Here is a 20,880-nt window from a genome sequence, read left to right as displayed (position 1 = left end):
ATATAAAATGTGTTTCTTTACTTTAAGGAAAATTTGCCTTAGTTCAAAGACATGCGACTATAACGGAGGGACGCAAATTTACAAAATTTTTGTCCCAAATTTGTTGAAAAAGAATTTTGAAGCAAAGATTATAAACTTCATTTTAATTAATATTTCATTATTTTAAAGAAATTTGTCTTTAATATTTTGCAAATTGCGCGTCCAGTGTATATGTCATCTAACAACAATGCAAAACTATGGCCATAACGGTCCATACTCATATAACCCCCATATAAACCAATCCCCTGATTTGATTTCCGGAGCTTCTTGGAAGATCTGGTTGAAATTTGATACGTGATGTGAGTATAATCACGCAAAAAATCGATCACTATTATATGTGTCTTTGGATCCTCATGGAGGAACAAATTTGATCCGATCTGATTGAACTTTGGAACTATAATCGTGCGAAAATTGTTTCATACCGATTCCCAACTATTTATAGACTATTCTATATAGATCGATCAAGAAATAAAGTCGGTTGTAAAGGTATTTAATCTGAAGTTTTTAACTAACATAAACTCCATATGGAATATTGTTGTTTTGGAATACAAATAAAACACATGTTTGTAAAACAAAATAGTTGATAAGCAATAATGAACGTTTACACAGAAACCTACACTTATATCTGGTGTAGTTAAACTTGCAGTTTTACATATCTTTACATGTATTTCGTTATCTATCTCTGTCACCACCTTTATCATTTACTCTATGCTCTTTCTCTTTGACGTTTCTAAAGATATATATGTTCATACAAAATTTCTAAATTAATATATGTTTGAATCTAGAGACATTATATTTAAGAAAATGTAATGTCGCAAACATGTTATATTATTTTATGAACTTTATGCACTAACAATTTGAGTTCCAAACATAGAATTTTTACACCCAACCATATGAAAAACAGTATTTTTCGTCCGTGTAGAAAACAATTTAAGATACCTCACCACCGGAAACTGTTACCATAAAATTCTTTAGAAACCTGTTAACCACAATATTTTTAAATTTAGACGCAACGCGAAGTGTTAATTAAACCATGTTTCAAAGTAAAATAGTCTTTATTGTCCTTACATAGCTTTGCCCTCGTATATTAATCTATTGCTAGTTGCTATCTTGTGCGACAATCGAATAGGTCTTCATTGTTGTAATTACAGTTTTGTTCATTTAAGTCTCAGCTGTTGGTTTTTGTGCAAAAAGGAAATCGGTATTTAAATACTTAAGCTTATCAAATGTTATTTTTTCACAGTTTATTGTTAGAAACATTTGCAACAATCTACATATGTGAAAATATTTCTCGAATTACATTTGTGGGAAAGGGAGCGTCACTTACCTCCTCCACTTTTATAGCACATATAGGGAAAACGCCAAACGTTGCCTAGTCCCACGGAATAACCAATACAGGCTAATACGAATTGCATTTTGTTGGCCCAATGCTGTTGACGGGGTTTCAAATTGTTCGATTCATCGGACATATCCATATAGCTATCGTCATCATCGTCATCGACGCCGGGTAGTCTGTGGAGGAAGAATAGTAAATATACCAGTTTTTTTTATATAAAACAAGTAGGTAAATTAACAATAGGATGGGTTTTAATATAAAAATGTATACATTGATCTGAAGCACAACGTATGGAGTCTGAACCTAGGCAAAACAGTTGAAACGCTGTAGTTATCAAATTAATTAAATAATATCCCAGCAAAACAATTTTGTAGTTCTTCCCAAGCCATTACTTCTACTGAACATCTAAGAACGTGTGCTTATTTTTTGCTTCACAAAAAGTTCTTTTGAGTTATATATACCCGCCGTTTGTTTTAAGGTATATAATGAATAATTTAACTTTTATAAAACTAAAATTAAAAATTTAAAGAAAATGTTTCATTTTTTCAATTTTTTAAAAAATTTTAAAAATGAAAGCTAAAATAGTGAAATAGTATAACATCTGAAAAAAAAACAGCAAAAAAGCGTCGCCAAAAAAGTAGTGAATGATGAATTTAACAATGGCTTGTCATAGGACGGATGTCCACCATTTCAAAAACCGTTGCACTGAAGTTGCAACGCTTCTTAAGCTGTGATCCGAATTCAGTGTTTTGGATGTAAAGTAAACAATTTTGTGATATTTTGTCAAATAAATATTGAACAAATGCGGTATTCTTCAAGTGGACTGTATCGAGTTAGTAGTGTATCTCCGCAAAAGTTTAGTCGAATAATTCAATATGATTATTAATACTAAAATTCATTATATTGGATTGTGATTCAAGTAAATTCAATTCAATAACAAGTTGGAAAAAATTTATGATTTTGTTGAAACGAATTTCAACAAATATTTTTTTATTGTTTTTAATGCCTTTAGAACAACTTCCAAATTTTTTATTGGGAACTAATGTGAAATGAACCGGATGCTTAAAAGATAGAATTCCCACCTAATATTAATATATATCCAAAAATGCACTTCTAGAGCCTGACTTAAATTTCGCTTCATAAGAAGTTCTTTTGATGTAATATATAAAAATCATAGTTTTCGTACCAAATTAATATATTCTGAATTTTAAATTATTGAAATGTAAAATGTAACAGCCCGGCCGAACTTACTGCTGTATATGCAAATATAAGAGTTTCCTTTTAAATTTTCAGGAGGGTTTGATGACAGATATTTTTCCAAGCAGATCAGTTCAACCAGTACGCTTCCCGAAGATAAATATAAAGATGTTACCTATGAAGACTAGATCAGATTCTGCATTTATAAGAAGCACTTTTTGTTTGAGTTTTCGAGGAATCATAAACATATCTTGTAAGTGTGCAAGAAATTGATGAAATAACGCCTTGATTTGAAATCTAAAATCAATTATTTAAATGATTACGAGAAGTAAAATCTGGAAATTTTACAATCAGTTTCAAGCAATTTTCATGGTCAGTGCACCTTCTGTACCCTCAAGATCTGAAATCGGTCTATATGGAGGCCTTACCAAATGGACCGATAAAAACTAAATCATATACACTTTTTTGTGGGTCTACAATGCCAGTATATATGGTATTGATTCCGAGCCAAAGAATTGCAGAGTACAAGTAAGGATATTTTTAGGAAACAATTCTCTTTTAAATTTGCAGTGTGTGTATTTGCTTCTAGGAAGCAAATTTTTATTATTCGCTTTTTCAGATTTTTTCTTCATATGCTATCAAAGTCCTTTAAAAACGAGTTAACGACAACTTTATTTTCAAAATTAAGACTCGACTTCCAGTAGAAATTATGCTATGTTTCAAGTAAGAAACGTCTTTAAAATAAAGTGTTGAAAAACGTGTCAACACTTTATTTTACGATTTTTTGGTTTGTAGTCAAGATGCAAAAAGGCAACAAATTTAAAGACAATTTCATTAAATTTAAAGAATTTTTCTAAATAATTATAGTCAAGTTGACCTTAGCCCAAACATTTGTTCTTTCATGTTATGATACTTAGGTTAGGTTAGGTTAAAGTGGCAGCCCGATTAAGATTCAGGCTCACTTAGACTATTCAGTCCATTGTGATACCACATTAACTAAAAGTACCTATTACATATGGACACTTCTAGTTTTAACCGCTGAACCTTCTTGATTATTTTTCTTTGTTGAACCAACCAGATTGTTCCAAAAACATTAGCAGACTGCTTAAGTTAACGTTTTCCACACGGATGAAAAAGACTGTTTTTCATATGTTTGGCTACAAACATTATATGTTTGGAACACAAATTTTTAAACACAATATTTTTGAGTGCAAGCATATAATGTTCATAAACTAGCATAACATGTTTGGGACATATATGTTAATATGTTAGAACATATTGTGTTTGGGACATAAAATGTTTGTAAATATAATATGCTTGGATGCAAACATATATTAATTTAGAAATAGCCTATAAACATATATGTGTTTAGTAGCTTGGAGCGCTATTTAACAGGGAGCGATATTGAATTAAGTTGGTGGTTGTTGCTTGTTATTACAAAATTAACATTTTTTATTTTTCCTTGGGCAATTGATCAGCTACTTCTTTGATCCTTACAAACTGTGTGGTCCGCTGTTCGAATCCCCGTCCGGCAAAAGGTAAAATTAAAATAAAAAAAAATCATAAAATTGAATAATTTCTTCTACAATGTTTGTATTACAGAAAAAGGTGCTACACCCTTACAAAAAATCGCTTCTGTAACATATACTCCCAAACATATTTTGCTTCAAGCATATACATTTTTGGGTATTGCCCAAACATTTATATGTTTGATCTCTTCCAATATATAATATGTTTGAAAGCATATTAGTCTAAACAATATATGTTTGGGTAGTCTCAGTTCCAAACATTTTGTATTTTTGCATCCAAATTCAATAATGTTGTCTTCCAAAAAACAATATGTTATTATGTGAACATATAATATGTTTGGAAGCATTTTGCACCCAAAAATATTATATGCTTAAAAAAAATTCTCCCAAACAATATTGTGCTTAAAATTTTATTTATTTATTTATATACACGGATGAAAAAGACTGTTTTTCATATGTTTGGCTATAAACATTATATGTTTGGAACACAAATTTTTAAACACAATATTTTTGAGTGCAAGCATATAATGTTCATAAACTAGCATAACATGTTCACATAATAACATATTGTTTTTTGGAAGACAACATTATTGAATTTGGATGCAAAAATACAAAATGTTTGGAACTTAGACTACCCAAACATATATTGTTTAGACCAATATGCTTTCAAACATATTATATATTGGAAGAGATCAAACATATAAATGTTTGGGCAATACCCAAAAATGTATATGCTTGAAGCAAAATATGTTTGGGAGTATATGTTACAGAAGCGATTTTTTGTGAGGGTGCAGATCCGCCTGTAATCTGAAGCTATATGCTCCTAAAAGTTGCTTGCGCTTTACACAAAATGCAGGACACTCACACAAGAGGTGTTTAATTGATTCCTTTTCCTCCGCATCATGACAGCTCATACAATAGTCATTATACTTCGCGCCTATAGATTTTGCGAAATCGCCTATCAGGCAGCGACCCGTTATAGCAGATATCAGGAGTGATATTTGATATCTGATACCCATTTTTAAGTGAAATCACTTAATTATAAGGACAATACGACTTCATTGAAAAGTTTATCGACTTTTGGACAAGGAAAAAACTTTATATTAGAGAAATACGTCTTTTATGCTAAGCAAAATTTGCATTCGTATTTTAAAGACATGAAATCTTTGACCTCAGGACAATATTAAAAAAAAAATCGCTTCTGTAACATATACCCCAAACACATTTTGCTTCAAGCATATATATTTTCAGGATTGGTCCAAACAAAATATTGTTTGTATTGTTCAAACATATTATGTTTCACCTTAGGGCATACACTGCTAGAAAAAAAATTTTAATGAAATTTTCTTTGTTTGTATATATTTTTAAGCTGCCAATTGGTTACTTCCATTATTTTACATGCAGCATGCTCTTTAGGTCTCTCTTTCTAAACACATATATGTTTATAGGCTATTTCTAAATTAATATATGTTTGCATCTACGCATATTATATTTACAAACATTTGATGTCCCAAACATAATATGTTCTAACATATTAACATATATGTCCCAAACATGCCATGCTAGTTTATGGACATTATATGCGTGCACTTAAAAATATTGTGTTGAGTTCCAAACATATAATTTGTACTCCCAAACTTATGAAAAATAGCCCAGAGTGTAAGTACACAACTCTTGTGATTATTATACAATTTACTCAATATTAAGGACAAATTTATTTAAAATAAAATAGAAATTTTTATTAAAAGAACGTTCATAATATTTGCTTTAAAAATTAGATTCTTCAACCGAATCTTTGAAATTTGCGTCTATCCGTTAAATTCGTTTGTTTTTGAAGTAAGTCACATTTTTATAGTATAGAAAAAACATTTTTGATTTAAAGAAATAATTTTAAGGTATTGATTTTTAGGATTAAGGTCAGTACTAGAGGTGTGCACGTGACACGACATTGTCGAGTCAGTACTATGTAAGTCAATTGATGCGCAGTTTCTTCTTCCACTAGATTTCCGCAAGACTACAGGAATATGTTTGTTTTCATGTATAGTTTTGATTATTTCAGGAAAAGTAATCGCGAAAATAAAGTGAATTTCAACACCTTAACAAAAAAATTCAAATAAATGCTAATGTTTTTTCGAAATTAAGTAAATATTTTTTACTTTGTAGTATCTGTTTTAATTGGCATTTTGAAACTGACATTTTTATACCCTCCATCATAGGATGGGGGTATATTATTATACCCTCCATCATAGGATGGGGGTATATTATTATACCCTCCATCATACACGGATGAAAAAGGCTGTTTTTCATATGTTTGGCTATAAACATTATATGTTTGGAACACAAATTTTTAAACACAATATTTTTGAATGCAAGCATATAATGTTCATAAACTAGCATAACATGTTTGGGACATATATGTTAATATGTTAGAACATATTATGTTTGGGACATAAAATGTTTGTAAATATAATATGCTTGGATGCAAACATATATTAATTTAGAAATAGCCTATAAACATATATGTGTTTAGTAGCTTGGAGCGCTATTTAACAGGGAGCGATATTGAATTAAGTTGGTGGTTCTTGCTTGTTATTACAAAATTAACATTTTATTTTTCCTTGGGCAATTGATCAGCTACTTCTTTGATCCTTACAAACTGTGTGGTCCGCTGTTCGAATCCCCGTCCGGCAAAAGGTAAAATTAAAATAAAAAAAAAATCATACAATTGAATAATTTCTTCTACAATGTTTGTATTACAGAAAAAGGTGCTAAGAACTAAAAAATCTCGTGGAAGTGAGAAAGATGGGGGGAATATACAATTGGGCAGAAACAACATTTTGAGCATTCAGGTCGAAAACCTATGTTGTTAGCACCTATATTACCTGTTTTTCAGGTAATATATCATAACGAATTATTTCATTTTCATAATTCATTATGATTGTAAATATATAAATAAATAAATAAAATTTTGAGCACAATATTGTTTGGGAGAATTTTTTTTAAGCATATAATATTTTTGGGTGCAAAATGCTTCCAAACATATTATATGTTCACATAATAACATATTGTTTTTTGGAAGACAACATTATTGAATTTGGATGCAAAAATACAAAATGTTTGGAACTTACACTACCCAAACATATATTGTTTAGACTAATATGCTTTCAAACATATTATATATTGGAAGAGATCAAACATATAAATGTTTGGGCAATACCCAAAAATGTATATGCTTGAAGCAAAATATGTTTGGGAGTATATGTTACAGAAGCGATTTTTTGTGAGCGTGTAGGATGGGGGTATATTAACTTTGTCATTCCGTTTGTAACACATCGAAATATTGCTCTAAGACCCCATAAAGTATATATATTCTGGGTCGTGGTGAAATTCTGAGTCGATCTAAGCATGTCCGTCCGTCCGTCTGTTGAAATCACGCTAACTTCCGAACGAAACAAGCTATCGACTTGAAACTTGGCACAAGTAGTTGTTATCGATGTAGGTCGGATGGTATTGAAAATGGGCCATATCGGTCCACTTTTACGTATAGCCCCCATATAAAGGGACCCTCAGATTTGGCTTGTGGAGCCTCTAACAGAAGCATATTTCATCCGATCCGGCTGAAATTTGGTATATGGTGTTGGTATATGGTCTATAGCAACCATGCAAAAATTGGTCCACATCGGTCCATAATTATATATAGCCCCCATATAAACCGATCCCCAGATTTGGCTTGCGGAGCCTCAAAGAGAAGCAAATTGCATCCGATCCGGCTGAAATTTGGTACATGATGTTGGTATATGGTCTCTAATAACCATGCAAAAATTGGTCCACATCGGTCCATAATTATATATAGACCCCATATAAACCGATCTCCAGATTTGGCTTGCGAAGCCTCAAAGAGAAGCAAATTGCATCCGATCCGGCTGAAATTTGGTACATGGTATTGGTATATGGTCTCTAACAACCGTGCAAAAATTGGTCCACATCGGTCCATAATTATATATAGCGCCCATATAAACCGATCCCCAGATTTGGGTTGCGGAGCCTCAAAGAGAAGCAAATTTCATCCGATCCGCCTGAAATTTGGTACATGATATTGGTATATGGTCTCTAACAACCATGCAAAAATTGGTCCACATCGGTTCATAATTATATATAGCCCCCATATAAACCGATCCCCAGATTTGGCTTGCGAAGTTTCCAAGAGAAGCAATTTTCATCCAATCCGGTTGTAATTTGGAACATGGTGTTAGTATATGATCTTTAACAACCGTGGCAGAATTGGTCCATATCGGTCCATAATTAATATAGCCCCCATATAAAACGTTCTCCAGATTTGACCTCCGGAGCCTCTTGGAGGAGCAAAATTCATCCGATCCGGTTCAAATTAGGAACGTGGTGTTAGTATATGGTCGCTAACAACCATACCAAAATTGGTCCAATCACACAAAAATTGGTCCATATCGGTTCATAATCATGGTTGCCACTAGAGCCAAAAATAATCTACCAAAATTTTATTTCTATAGAAAATTTTGTCAAAATTTTATTTCTAGAGAAAATTTTGTTAAAATTTTATTCGGTTCATAATAAAATTTTCATCATTGTCAAAATTTTATTTCTATAGAAAATTTTGTCAAAATTTTATTTCTATAGAAGATTTTGTTCAAATTTTATTCGGTTCATAATCATGGTTGCCACTCGAGCCAAAATAATCTACCAAGATTTTATTTCTATAGAAAATTTTGTCAAAAGTAATTCGATTCTGGATGGCAGTGTTTAGTTTCTACGCAATCCATGATGGAGGGTACATAAGCTTCGGCCTGGCCGAACTTACGGCCGTATATACTTGTTTATTCTAACTTTAATTTTTTGGAACCTATATTTAAAGATAATAAATCCCTAAAAGAGGTTTTTATTTAAAAGAAGCAAAATTTTTGGTACGGAATCCATACCAAAATCCTTAAAGGATCCAAAATCTTTGGATCCAAATATATTGTGTTTTGAGTGTATGCTTTTGCCAACTGTATGTTGTGTAGTATGCTATTCACAAAATAGAAATACGAGGGCGGTTCGGAAACTTCTTAGCCTATCAATGAAAGAGAATAGTTAGTTTTTCAAAACTATTTTTATTTTTCAATATTATCTCCTGAAACATCAATACACTTAGTCCAACGCTTTTCTAGCAATTCTATCCCTTGATTAAAATAGTTTTCCTCAAGGTCTTCAAAATAGTGGTTTACAACTGTAATTGCATCTTCATTTGAGGTAAAACGCTTGCCAGCAAGGAATTTTTTTAGATTTGGGAACAAATAAAAGTCACTGGGAGCTGAATCAGGAGAATAAGGTGAGTAGTCAAGCAACTCGTACTTTAATTAGTTGATTTTAGCCATTGTTAAAACACTCTTGTGCGCGGGTGCGTTGTCTTGATGAAAAAAAAATTTTGTGTTGTAAGCCAGGACGTTTTTCTCGAATTTGTACATTTAATTGATCCAAAAGGTTGCAATAGTACTCTGAATTTATTGTTTTACCCTTTTGCCGATAGTCAATCAATAAAATACCTATGAAGTCCCAAAAAACCGTTGCCATAATCTTACCAGCCGATTGAATTGATTTTGCCTTCTTTGGGACACTTTCTCCAGCTTCAGTCCATTGTTTGGATTGTTCTTTTGTCTCTGGAGTATTGTGGAGGATCCATGTCTCATCAACAGTTATGAAACGATGCTTCAAATCAATTTTATTTCGCTTAAAACGCTCCAAACAAGCTTGAGAAATGTTCACTCTTATGCGTTTTTGATCGACTGTTAACAAATGCGGCACCCATCTTGCAGAAAGCTTTTTCATCTGTAGTTCTTCATGCAAAATTAAATGGACACGATCATTGGAGATGCCCATGATATTAGCAATTTCACGCACTTTTATTCGTCGATCATTTAATACCATATCATGCACTTTGGCTACAAGCTCTGTTGTTGTTGTTGCTGTTTTTGGACGTCCCCTACGTGGTTCATCTTCAATGCTTGTACGACCACGTTTAAATTCAGCAACCCAATTTTTTACTGTTGTATATGAAGGAACACTTTCACCCACATTCACCATATCATTATGAATTTCTTGTCCCGATAAACCTTTTTTGTGTAAATATTTAATGACGGCACGCATTTCTAATTTTCCATTGTAAAAAAATTGCGGATGCGTCGTGTTTGAACACCTGTTTCTATATGAAGGAGTTGCCAGATCGAAACAAAATTTAACATGTGTTCATAACAGAGATGGAAGTTTCCAAAACACTTAAATTTTTTCTGTTTATAGCGCGCTTTTTGTGCTAGGCTAAGAAGTTTCCGAACTGCCATCGTATGCTAATTAAATTTGGAATTTGAAATAATTTTCAAAAAAACAAAAAGTTGATAAAATTTTGTAACACTGTGTAGATTTACATATCACTTCGAAAATGGTGCACATTTTTCACACCATGAACAATTAAAGTTGTATTTCATTATTTGAAACTCATCGAATCGCAACATCATAATTTGACGTCAATTCATTCATATGTTTGAATAAATGCTACTGTGTTTTATGGCCTAATTAAATCATACTTTATCGTATTTATATACGCATAAATCAAATTATTAATTTAATTAGTTACATGTTGCCATTAGTTACATCATTCGTGCGCACATATAAAGTTGTTCGAATGTGTATTAGCATGGGTGTAAATTATGACTCGTAATAATTTTTAGTTGTAGACTTAATTTAAAATAAACCTTTCTAAAATTTTAATGTTATGAACAATAAAGTTCTTTGAGTGAACCAAAAATATCACTTTGGAATGTTGATATAAAAAGTATATAGCTCAATATTAAACAAGTGGCCTTGTGCTCGTCATAATAGGAAAGTGGGGACTAAAACCAACAACTGTGAATAGGCAGTGGTATCCCAGCAAAAAAAGCGTCGTCAAAAAAGTAATGAAAATGCTCTTTTTGGATCCGGAAGTGGTGCAAAATTGACGCAGGAGCGATGAATTTAATATTGGCTTGTCATAGGACGGAAGTCCACCATTTCAACAGCCGGTGGCACTGAATTTGCATCACTTCTTTAGGTGTGACCCGAATTCAATGTTTTGGATGTAAATTAAAAAATTATGTGATATTTTGCCAAATAAATAATTTTTATGATTTTTTATAATTTTTAATGAATTCTAACGCTTGTTGGAAACGTTTGACCTCAAATATTTTCAAAAATTCACAATTTTTTCAGATTGGATTTAGAATTTTACTCGACAAACTTTAAATGATTTGTACCATTTTATGAATTCTTACTCTGGTTTTAACCTATTTAAAACAAAAAAGTTAAAATTACCCATTAACCCCCATTTTCATAAAGCTCCGTTAGTGTTCCGTTAACTAAACAACTTTTAAACCGTATTTTGGACGAAGCTGTCATCTTGGCTTTATATTCCATAGGCCAGTTAGGAACTTAACTGACGAAAATTTTTCAGTAAAAGTTAACCGGAGAGAAGATATTTGCAATGTACTTTCAGCTAACTGGCAGTTAAAGCCTAACGGAGCTACAAGAAAATGGCCGTAAGAGTATGAAAAAACCAAGTTATAAAAAATTGAATTAAAAGAACTTCCTGGGTAGTTAAAAAAAAGAACATCATTGGGAGCGCATCTTCTGGAAGTGCTTTTAAAGTTGTGCCTTTGGAAGAACTTCCAAATTTTTTTGTTGGGATGTTATATGATGTAGTGACCAGCGAAAAAATCAGGACAATATTATACAATATTTTTTCCATACACACGAAATTTTTATCTGTCCAGGTCATTTTCCCAATAATATTTGGCAGATTGATTTCTATTTTTACCCCACAGTTGTTGAATACGAGCGGGGCGACCATTGGTCGTTACAGCGGCTCACCCCATTTCCATCGGCGGCGCTTGAACTCTGGTGGGCAATCGAAGGTTTATATTTTCAGCTGTTCTCTTTAGCAAGTAAGCCCGATCACTTTGTTTGTTCACAAACTGCTCAGTATGGAATCGCTTCCTATCGGAGAACATCAAATTCGGTAACAACTCCTGGGCATTTTCCACTCCGTTTTGTCAAGACGTCAGTTATTAAATCTGATTTTCTGTAATTTTAATTCTGAATCCTTAAAGAAAAGTTCAAAATCATTGGACCCAAGTAAACAGTTTTTGAGTGTAAGTTAAGCTCAATGCTAAAGGAATAATGTGTCTTAAATGTTAAACCTTTTTAATTTGTTATCTTTTTAATGAAAAAAATCCAGGGAAACATTTTACTATAACTCAGTCTTATGTGGGCTTATTGTTCTTTCTACTTTGAACCGAATTGCCGTCCCTTAGCCGTTTACAACCGTGTATTTGATTAAATCTATATTTGAAAATGCTAGTTCAAAATAATGCCCACGTTATATACACTGAACAAAATATTGTCGTGAAGATTTCATGTCTTTAAAATACGAATGCAAATTTTGCTTAGCATATAAGACGCATTTCTCTAATATAAAGTTTTTTTCCTTGTCCAAAAGTCGATAAACTTTTCAATGAAGTCGTATTGTCCTTATAATTAAGTGATTTCACTTAAAAATGGGTAACATAACATGAAAGAAAAAATGTTTGGGCTAAGGTCAACCTGACTCTAATAATTCAGAAAAATTCTTTAAATTTAATGAAATTGTCTTTAAATTTGTTGTCTTTGTGCATCTTGACTAACAAGCAAAAAATCTTTCAAATATAGGACATGGTTTTCAACACTTTATTTTAAAGGCGTTTTTACCTTAAAACATAGCATAATTTCTACTGGAAGCTGAGTCTTAATTTGGAAAATAAAGTTGTAGTTAACTCGTTTTTAAAGGAATTTGATAGCATATGAAGAAAAAAAGCTAAAAAAGCGAAAAATTAAAATATGCTTCTTAGAAGCAAGAACACAAAACCCAAATTTAAAAGAGAATTATATCTTAAAAGTATCCTTACTTGTATTCCCGCTTCTTTAGATCGGAATCAATACCAAAATTTTTAGAGTAAAGACAAAATCTTTGGAACAGGGCATGCTTTTTTTCAGTGTAGAAAACAACGGGTGAATAGGAGAACATTTGTTCGTTTGGGTACCTAATAAAATCTAATTGTTAGCAGACATTACAGTAACCCAAACAACTGTATTAAATAAAAAAAGAAAATAATTGCAAATAAACACGTTTATTTATACGTTGACGATACAAAAAGGGGAAACAACAACAACAACAATAAAAAATCATTCATACAGAGAAATATTGTATTGTCAACAATTAAATGCACATCATTAGATAAATCATTAGATTAAAACCGACACCCCCATCACATTGATTTACTATCCAAATCTAAAAAATAAATTCGTTTGGGTTTGACGTTAAAGATTTATTAAAAACGTGTTTTGTTAGAGCTACTGTACGTCACATGTAGTATCATACTACTCATAAAATATGACCCTTTAACATCATAAATAGTGATATTTTGTGACATGGTTAGAATGGTTTTATGTTGCGATACTGTTAATTGGGGAAGTTTGAAAAATTAATAGGACAGTGTACTATTTAAGTAATAAATAAATAAATAATAACAAAAATCTTTATCTTAGGAACCGTTAAACCGAAAGTCTTGAAATTTCACGCAGAGAAGGAATATGATCACCTCAAACATGTTTCAAGAGCAAAATGTTATTTTTGTATGGTGACCATGTAACATGTTTGTCACTAAAATGTTATTTTCTCGTCAAATATAACCTGCTTGCCGAAATCAGATACATGATTTCCGAGGAAATAACATGGTTGCGAAAACCATGTTACATGGTCACCACCCAAAAATAACATTTTGCTCTTAAAACATGTTTGAGGTGATCATATTCCTTCTCTGGGTGTTTGTATAAAAGAATCTCATACATAGACGCAACTTTTGGAAAAAGAGCGGTGTTTAAAAAGAACCAAGACCACTTCCCGCACAAATGTCAAGGTCTTGTCAGTTCCTGTATTCTTATAATCAAAGTACAGGTCGATAAAAGTACAAGTCAATAAATCGAACCAGTGAGTGATTATAAGTGAATTAAATAAACCGGACAACAAATGCGACCTACACTTTGATTTAAAAAAAAAAACATCTACAGAGTAACATTGTAAATTTGACGGTATGAAAATATCGGTTTCATTGTATATTCGCTACTACTAATTTTTACTTTTTTTGTAAAATTTGTATCGAAAAGACTGTATATATCTCGCAGATATGAAAATATATGCACTCCTTCTCAAGACACTTTGCACGTGACTACATAAATGAGAGTGATACCCGATGATTCAAAAAAGTTGCAGCCCAATAAAATGTCTCTCGTCATCTAAAAAATGTAATGTGGTATGTACACTGAAAAAAAAAACAGAATTGGCTTTTAGATTTAAATTTTGCGTACTGGATTCTAAATAGGTTGCAAATTTTAATTTATTCTTTTTTTCTGTTTTTTTCTTCATGTGCAATTAAAGTCTTTTAAAAATGTGTTAACGACATATACAATTCTTAAATGTGGACTTAAATTCAAGTAGAAAATATGCTATGTTTCAAGTAAAAATCGTCCTATTTGTAAACGCTTTTTGGCTTTGTTGTCAAGATGCAAAAAGGCAACAAATTTAAAGACATATTTATTAATTTTAAAGAATTTTTCACAATTATTAAAGACAAGTTGGCCTTAATCAAACAAAATTTTCTTTCATTTTAGGATACCCATTTTTAATTCGATTCACTTTAAGGACATAAAATCTTTGGCCTCACGACAATATTTTTTTCAGTGTACTTCACGAAGAAAGTTATTACATTTTCAATTTCAGTGACGTTGAAAAGTCCATAGCTTGACAAAAAGTTTTGTTCCCTTTAAGTCAAAAGTTTTGTAATGATTGAGACAAATTTTGAGTTTTTCAACGCTTCTTCAAGTGATTTCATTTCATTCAAAAAGGAGGCCCTTTGTCGTTGAATCGGACAGCATTCAGTGGTTAGAGAGAAGTTCACAGTTCAGACTGAAATAACGGACTGCCACTATACCTAAGCTTACCTAACCTTGCTATCGGGGATTCGGGAGCGATATCTTTAAAACCCGGAGCGGAGCGATTTTTCGTTTGGAAAAACAAATATTAGATTTAATAAAGCGCGATGATATGTTATCAATTAATTTCGTGATTGAAGACAAAAATATTGTTTTCTGTGTAGCATTTCTGCGATTGAAGACATTTCAATTAAAAATTAGTTGGATCAATTAATTTCTTTTTTTTATTCTTTTTGCCTGAAATTTTAAATCTACAGGTATTTGAGATCTATTAAGAGCTACGCCAAATATGGTTTATATTGGTTCATGCTTTCGCATAAACTCTCTATACACCGATCTCCAATTTGGTAGCCGTCCGGCCATGGATCCGAACGGTGTTCCACATTGCAGTGAAACCGCTTAGAGAAGTTTTGAGACCCTCAGAAATGTCACCAGCATTACTGAGGTGGGATAATCCACCGCTGAAAAACTTTTTGGTTTTCGGTCGAAGCAGGAATCGAACCCACGACCTTGTATATGCAAGGCGGGCATGCTAAGCATTGCACCACGGTGGCTCCCTGGCGGTCCGACCATGGACCCGCTCTTCGCCAAAAGGCCTAAGCCCAGTGAGAGTTTTTATCGTACTCAACATAGAAAAAAGTAAATTGAACTAAATTGTACTCCGCTATTTAATATTTCCACAATGCGTTCCTATAACAAGGAAAAAGCAATGACCTGGCAAGCCTTTTAACAACATTTTATGAAATTTCACCATATTATAGAAAAAAAAATGAATTAAAAGTAAAGAAATAAAATCATTGGCGCCAAACCATGACCATTTTAACCATACAGTAGTTCATTCTTACTATTTTTGGAAATCGTACGAACATTTTCTTGTGCTTACGGTCATTGAACTTTATATCTACGTTGAGTTCATAAAATGTTTGAAACATACAGTGGGGAACAAAATCGAGTGCATGTTTTTACTTTTTGCTATCTTTATAAAATAGAAAATGTCTGGTTAGGCTCACAAAGATTGGGCCGTTGATGACTGGAAATAAGTTATACGTTAAGATGAAACAAAAATAAACAGATTTTTATCCGCTGCAAAAGAACGTTACTGGTAACGGCCTCCGAATATCACTGGTAATGGCCTGGCAACGACAAAGTCTCTAAAAACACCACGTCAAGCAAACCGTTAAACATGGAGGGGTCGCTGGTTGATGATAAGGAATCATGATTGCCTGAGATTGGGGAGGTTTGCGAATACCTTGTGGGTCGAGTTCTTCTTCAACAAGACGGCAAACCCAAGCATACTTACGAAATAGTAAAGAAATCGTTGTCGGGGCACAATTCTCAAATGCTCAAAAGGCCACCAAAAAGCCCCGATTTCAATCCCATTGAGAATTTATTGTCTCTGGTGAAAAGACACTTGGTATTGCCCCAAAGAGCAATTAGTCCGATTTTCCAAAAGAAATAATAAAAACTTAGAAGACAATATGTCAAGACGAGCCAAAATTGCAATTAGAAACAAAGAACCATGGGCTAAATATTAAAACATTAGAGTTTAATGTATTATGTACAAAGGGCAAAATTGGATTCAGGCTTACTTGTATTTTATTTTAATAAATGCAGTAGCATAGGTATATAATTTATCTGTATGTATAGTTTTGTTTGTCAGAGAATAAAGTACAAATGACATAATTTTTGTAGCTATTGGACTCAATATACGTTTTTTATTAAGCAAAGCATACTCCGAAGTGATCAACATGCACTCGGTTTTGCTCCCAACTGTACTAGGATAAGGAAAAATTGGGCTGTGGAAAATTTCGCAAAAAAAATAAAATTTCATTACAAACAAATATTTGTTTTTTAAGTAAAATTTAGCATTAGTCGTTGTGAATCACTCCTTGCAAATCTAAGAAAACAATGTTCATCGCCTTGCCGGTCGATGGAACAGCACAAAAAAGTGAACGGTTTTATGAAAAAATGAACTACTTGGTGCGAAAATTGAACTAAATACTACACAGAAAAAAGTAAACTGTTTTATAGGAAGAATGAACTAACTCGTGTGAAAATTTAACTAAATTGTAATCCAAATTTTTGAGATTTCTGCAAAGCGTTGTACATTTGTACATTTTGACTGCATTTCACGAAATTACACCCTCTCATAGAAGAAAAAATAACTAAAAGTAAAGACAAAAATCATTGGCGCCAAATTATGACCATTTTAACCATACAGTAGTTCACTCTTACTATTTTTGGGAATCGTAGGAAAGCTTTCTTTTGCTTTAGTTCATATTGAACTTATGTGTACGGCCATTGAACTTTATACCAATATTTAGTTCATAAAATATTTTAGATATATGTATAAGTTAAATTTAGTTAACCACGGAATAGGGGGTCGTTTAATATAGGGGCTATATATAATTAGGAACCGCACTGAAAAAAAAGCATGCCCGGTTCCAAAGATTTTGTCTTTACTTTAACAATTTTGGTATTGATTCCGAGCCAAAGAAGCGCAGAATAGAAGTAAGGATACTTTTAAGACACAATTCCCTTTTAAATTTGGGTTTTGTGTACTTGCTTCTAGGAAGCAAATTTTAATTTTTCGTTTTTTTCAGCTTTTTTCTTTATATGATATCAAAGTCCTTTAAAAACGAGTTAACGACAACTTTATTTTCCAAATTCAAACTCGTATTTTAAGGACATGAAATCTTTGGCCTCACGACAATAATTTTTTTAGTGCGATATGGATCAATTTTTGAGTGATAAATACCAAATTTTAGCCGGATCAAATGAAATTTGCTTATCTAAGAGGCTCAAGAAGTAAAATCGATTTATATGTTAGCTAAATATAATTATGTATCGATATGGACCAATTTTTTCATGGTTATTAAAGATCATAGACTAACACCATGTACCATATTTCAAAGGATCGAATGAAATTCGCTACTCCAAGAGGATCCGCAAGCAAAAACTGAGTATCTATGTATATGGGGGCTATACATATTTATGGATCCATAGGGACCAATTTTTGCATGGGTGTTAGAGGGCATATACACTGAAAAAAAGCATACTCGGTTCCAAAGATTTTGTCTTTACTTTAAAAAATTTGGTATTGATTCCGAGCCAAAGAAGCGGAGAATACAAGTAAGGATACTTCTAAGACACTATTTTCTTTTAAATTTAGGTTTTGTGTACTTGCTTCTAGGAAGCAAATTTTAATTTTTCGCTTTCTCAGCTTTTTTTCTTCATATGCTATCAAAGTCCTTTAAAAACGAGTTAACGGCAACTTTATTTTCCAAATTAGGACTCGACTTCCAGTAGAAATTATGCTATGTTTGAAGTAAAAAACTTCTTTAAAATAAAGTTTTGAAAAACATGTCCTAATTTGAACGATTTTTTGCTTTGTAGTCAAGATGCAAAAAGACAACAAATTTAAAGACAATTTCATTAAATTTAAAGAATTTTTCTGAATTATTAAAGTCAAGTTGACCTTAGCCTATACATTTTTTCTTTCATGTTAAGATACCCATTTTTAAGTCAAATCACTTAATTATAAGGACAATACGACTTCATTGAAAAGTTTATCGACTTTTGGACTAGGTTAGGTTAGGTTAAAGTGGCAGCCCGATTAAGATTCAGGCTCACTTAGACTATTCAGTCCATTGTGATACCACATTAACTAAAAGTACCTATTACATATGGGCACTTCTAGTTTTAACCGTTGAACCTTCTCAAGGCCGTAGCCAGGATTTTAATTCGGGGGGGGTTCAACTTAAAAAAAAAATATTCATATAATCTCATGTGTAGAAAATTTTATTTATGCATAGGTATGTATACAATATTTATACCCTTCACCACTACTGTGGTACAGGGTATAATAATTTTGTGCATTTGTATGTAACGCCAAGAAGGAGTAATCATAGACCAACCTTTTAGTATACGGATCGGCTTAGAATTAAATTCTGAGTCGATTTAGCGATGTCCGTCTGTCTGTCTGTCTGTCTGTCCGTCCGACTGTCTGTCTGTTGATGTATTTTGTGTGCAAAGTACAGCTCGCAGTTTTAGTCCGATTGTCCTAAAATTTGGTATAGGGTCCTGTTGCGGCTCAAAGACGATCCCTATTGATTTTGGAAAAAATCGGTTCAGATTTAGATATAGCTGCCATATATATTTTTCACCGATCTGGTCATAATTGGCGTGTATATCAACCGATCTTCCTCAAATTCCGTTCATCCGAATATTTTATGGGTCTCGAAAAACTTGCAAAATATCAGCCAAATCGGTTCAGATTTAGATATAGCTCCCATATATAGCTTTCGGCCGATTTACACTCATTTGCCCACAGAGGCCAATTTTTAACTCCGATTTAGTTGAAATTTTGCATAGGGAGTATAATTAACATTGTAACTATGCGTGCCAAATTTGGTTGAAATCGGTTCAGATTTGGATATATCTCCCATATATAGCTTTCGCCCGATTTACACTCATATGACCACAGAGGCAAATTTTTAACTCCGATTTAGTTGAAATTTTGCACAGGGAGTAGAGTTAGCATTGTTGCTATGCGTGCCAAATTTGGTTGAAATCGGTTGAGATTTAGATATATCTCCCATATATCGCTTTCGCCCGATTTACACTCATATGACCACAGAGGCCAATTTTTAACTCCGATTTAGTTGAAATTTTGCACAGCGAGTAGAATTAGCATTGTTGCTGTGCGTGCCAAATTTGGTTGAAATCGGTTCAGATTTAGATATAGCTCCCATATATATGTTTTTCTGATTTCGACAAAAATGGTCAAAATACCAACATTTTCCTTGTAAAATCGCCACTGCTTAGTCGAAAAGTTGTAAAAATTACTCTAATTTTCCTAAACTTCTAATACATATATATCGAGCGATAAATCATAAATAAACTTCTGCAAAGTTTCCTTAAAATTGCTTCAGATTTAAATGTTTCCCATATTTTTTACTAACATTGTGTTCCACCCTAGTACATTCGCCGACTTAAATTTTGAGTCTATAGATTTGTAGAAGTCTATCAAATTCTGTCCAGATCGAGTGATATTTAAATGTATGTATTTGGGACAAACCTTTATATATAGCCCCCCAACACATTTGACGGATGTGATATGGTATCGAAAATTTAGATCTACAAAGTGGTGCAGGGTATAATATAGTCGGCCCCGCCCGACTTTAGACTTTCCTTACTTGTTTTATAATATTAAATTGAGCCGACGGGCTTTTTGGGCAGCAAATAAATCAATTACTTCTTCAGTCGGCACATTTATTCGGCGATGAACCGACATTAATGCCAATCCATTGAGTCTACTCTCGCTAGTCGAATTTCTAAGATACGTCTTTAATCTCTTCATTGTTGAAAATGAAAGTTCGGATGAGTACGTAGTAACTGCAGGGATGGAAAATGCAGTACTATAGTACTTTTTTCAATACTTTTTCACCAAGGTCAGTAACGTAGTACCCCCGCGAATGATTTAGTACCTTTTGTGTAGACATTTTTGAGTCGATATGAGATTTATGGTACAATATCTTTGACAAAATATTTTAATATTTTGAGAAAGTCTTTATCAACCTTATTTGCTAATAGTCTTTTACAAATATTGCAAAACAAACATGTTCATGTGGGAAGAAAATCTCGATTTTGTAAAAGACATAGTCAAAAACCGGATTTTATTGAACTTCAAGAATGTTTTAGTCGAAAAAA

General features: G+C 32.5%; 1 protein-coding gene across 5 annotated transcripts in view; it reads right to left on the bottom strand.

Annotated features, from left to right (window-relative positions):
• ine (solute carrier family 6 member inebriated) overlaps positions 1 to 20,880 on the bottom strand; it is a 109,693-nt gene that overhangs the window by 26,447 nt on the left and 62,366 nt on the right. For all 5 annotated transcript variants that reach the window (XM_075296164.1, XM_075296163.1, XM_075296165.1 and 2 more), the window contains one exon: positions 1,367 to 1,551. In XM_075296164.1, the coding sequence (XP_075152279.1) occupies positions 1,367 to 1,551 (185 nt within the window). The remainder of the gene's footprint in view (positions 1 to 1,366; positions 1,552 to 20,880) is intronic.

The sequence above is a fragment of the Haematobia irritans genome, chromosome 2 (genome assembly GCF_050003625.1).
Source record: "Haematobia irritans isolate KBUSLIRL chromosome 2, ASM5000362v1, whole genome shotgun sequence".
Lineage (NCBI taxonomy): Eukaryota > Metazoa > Arthropoda > Insecta > Diptera > Muscidae > Haematobia > Haematobia irritans.
Note: the sequence above shows the minus strand (reverse complement) of the source record. Positions and strands in the feature narration are given on the sequence as shown.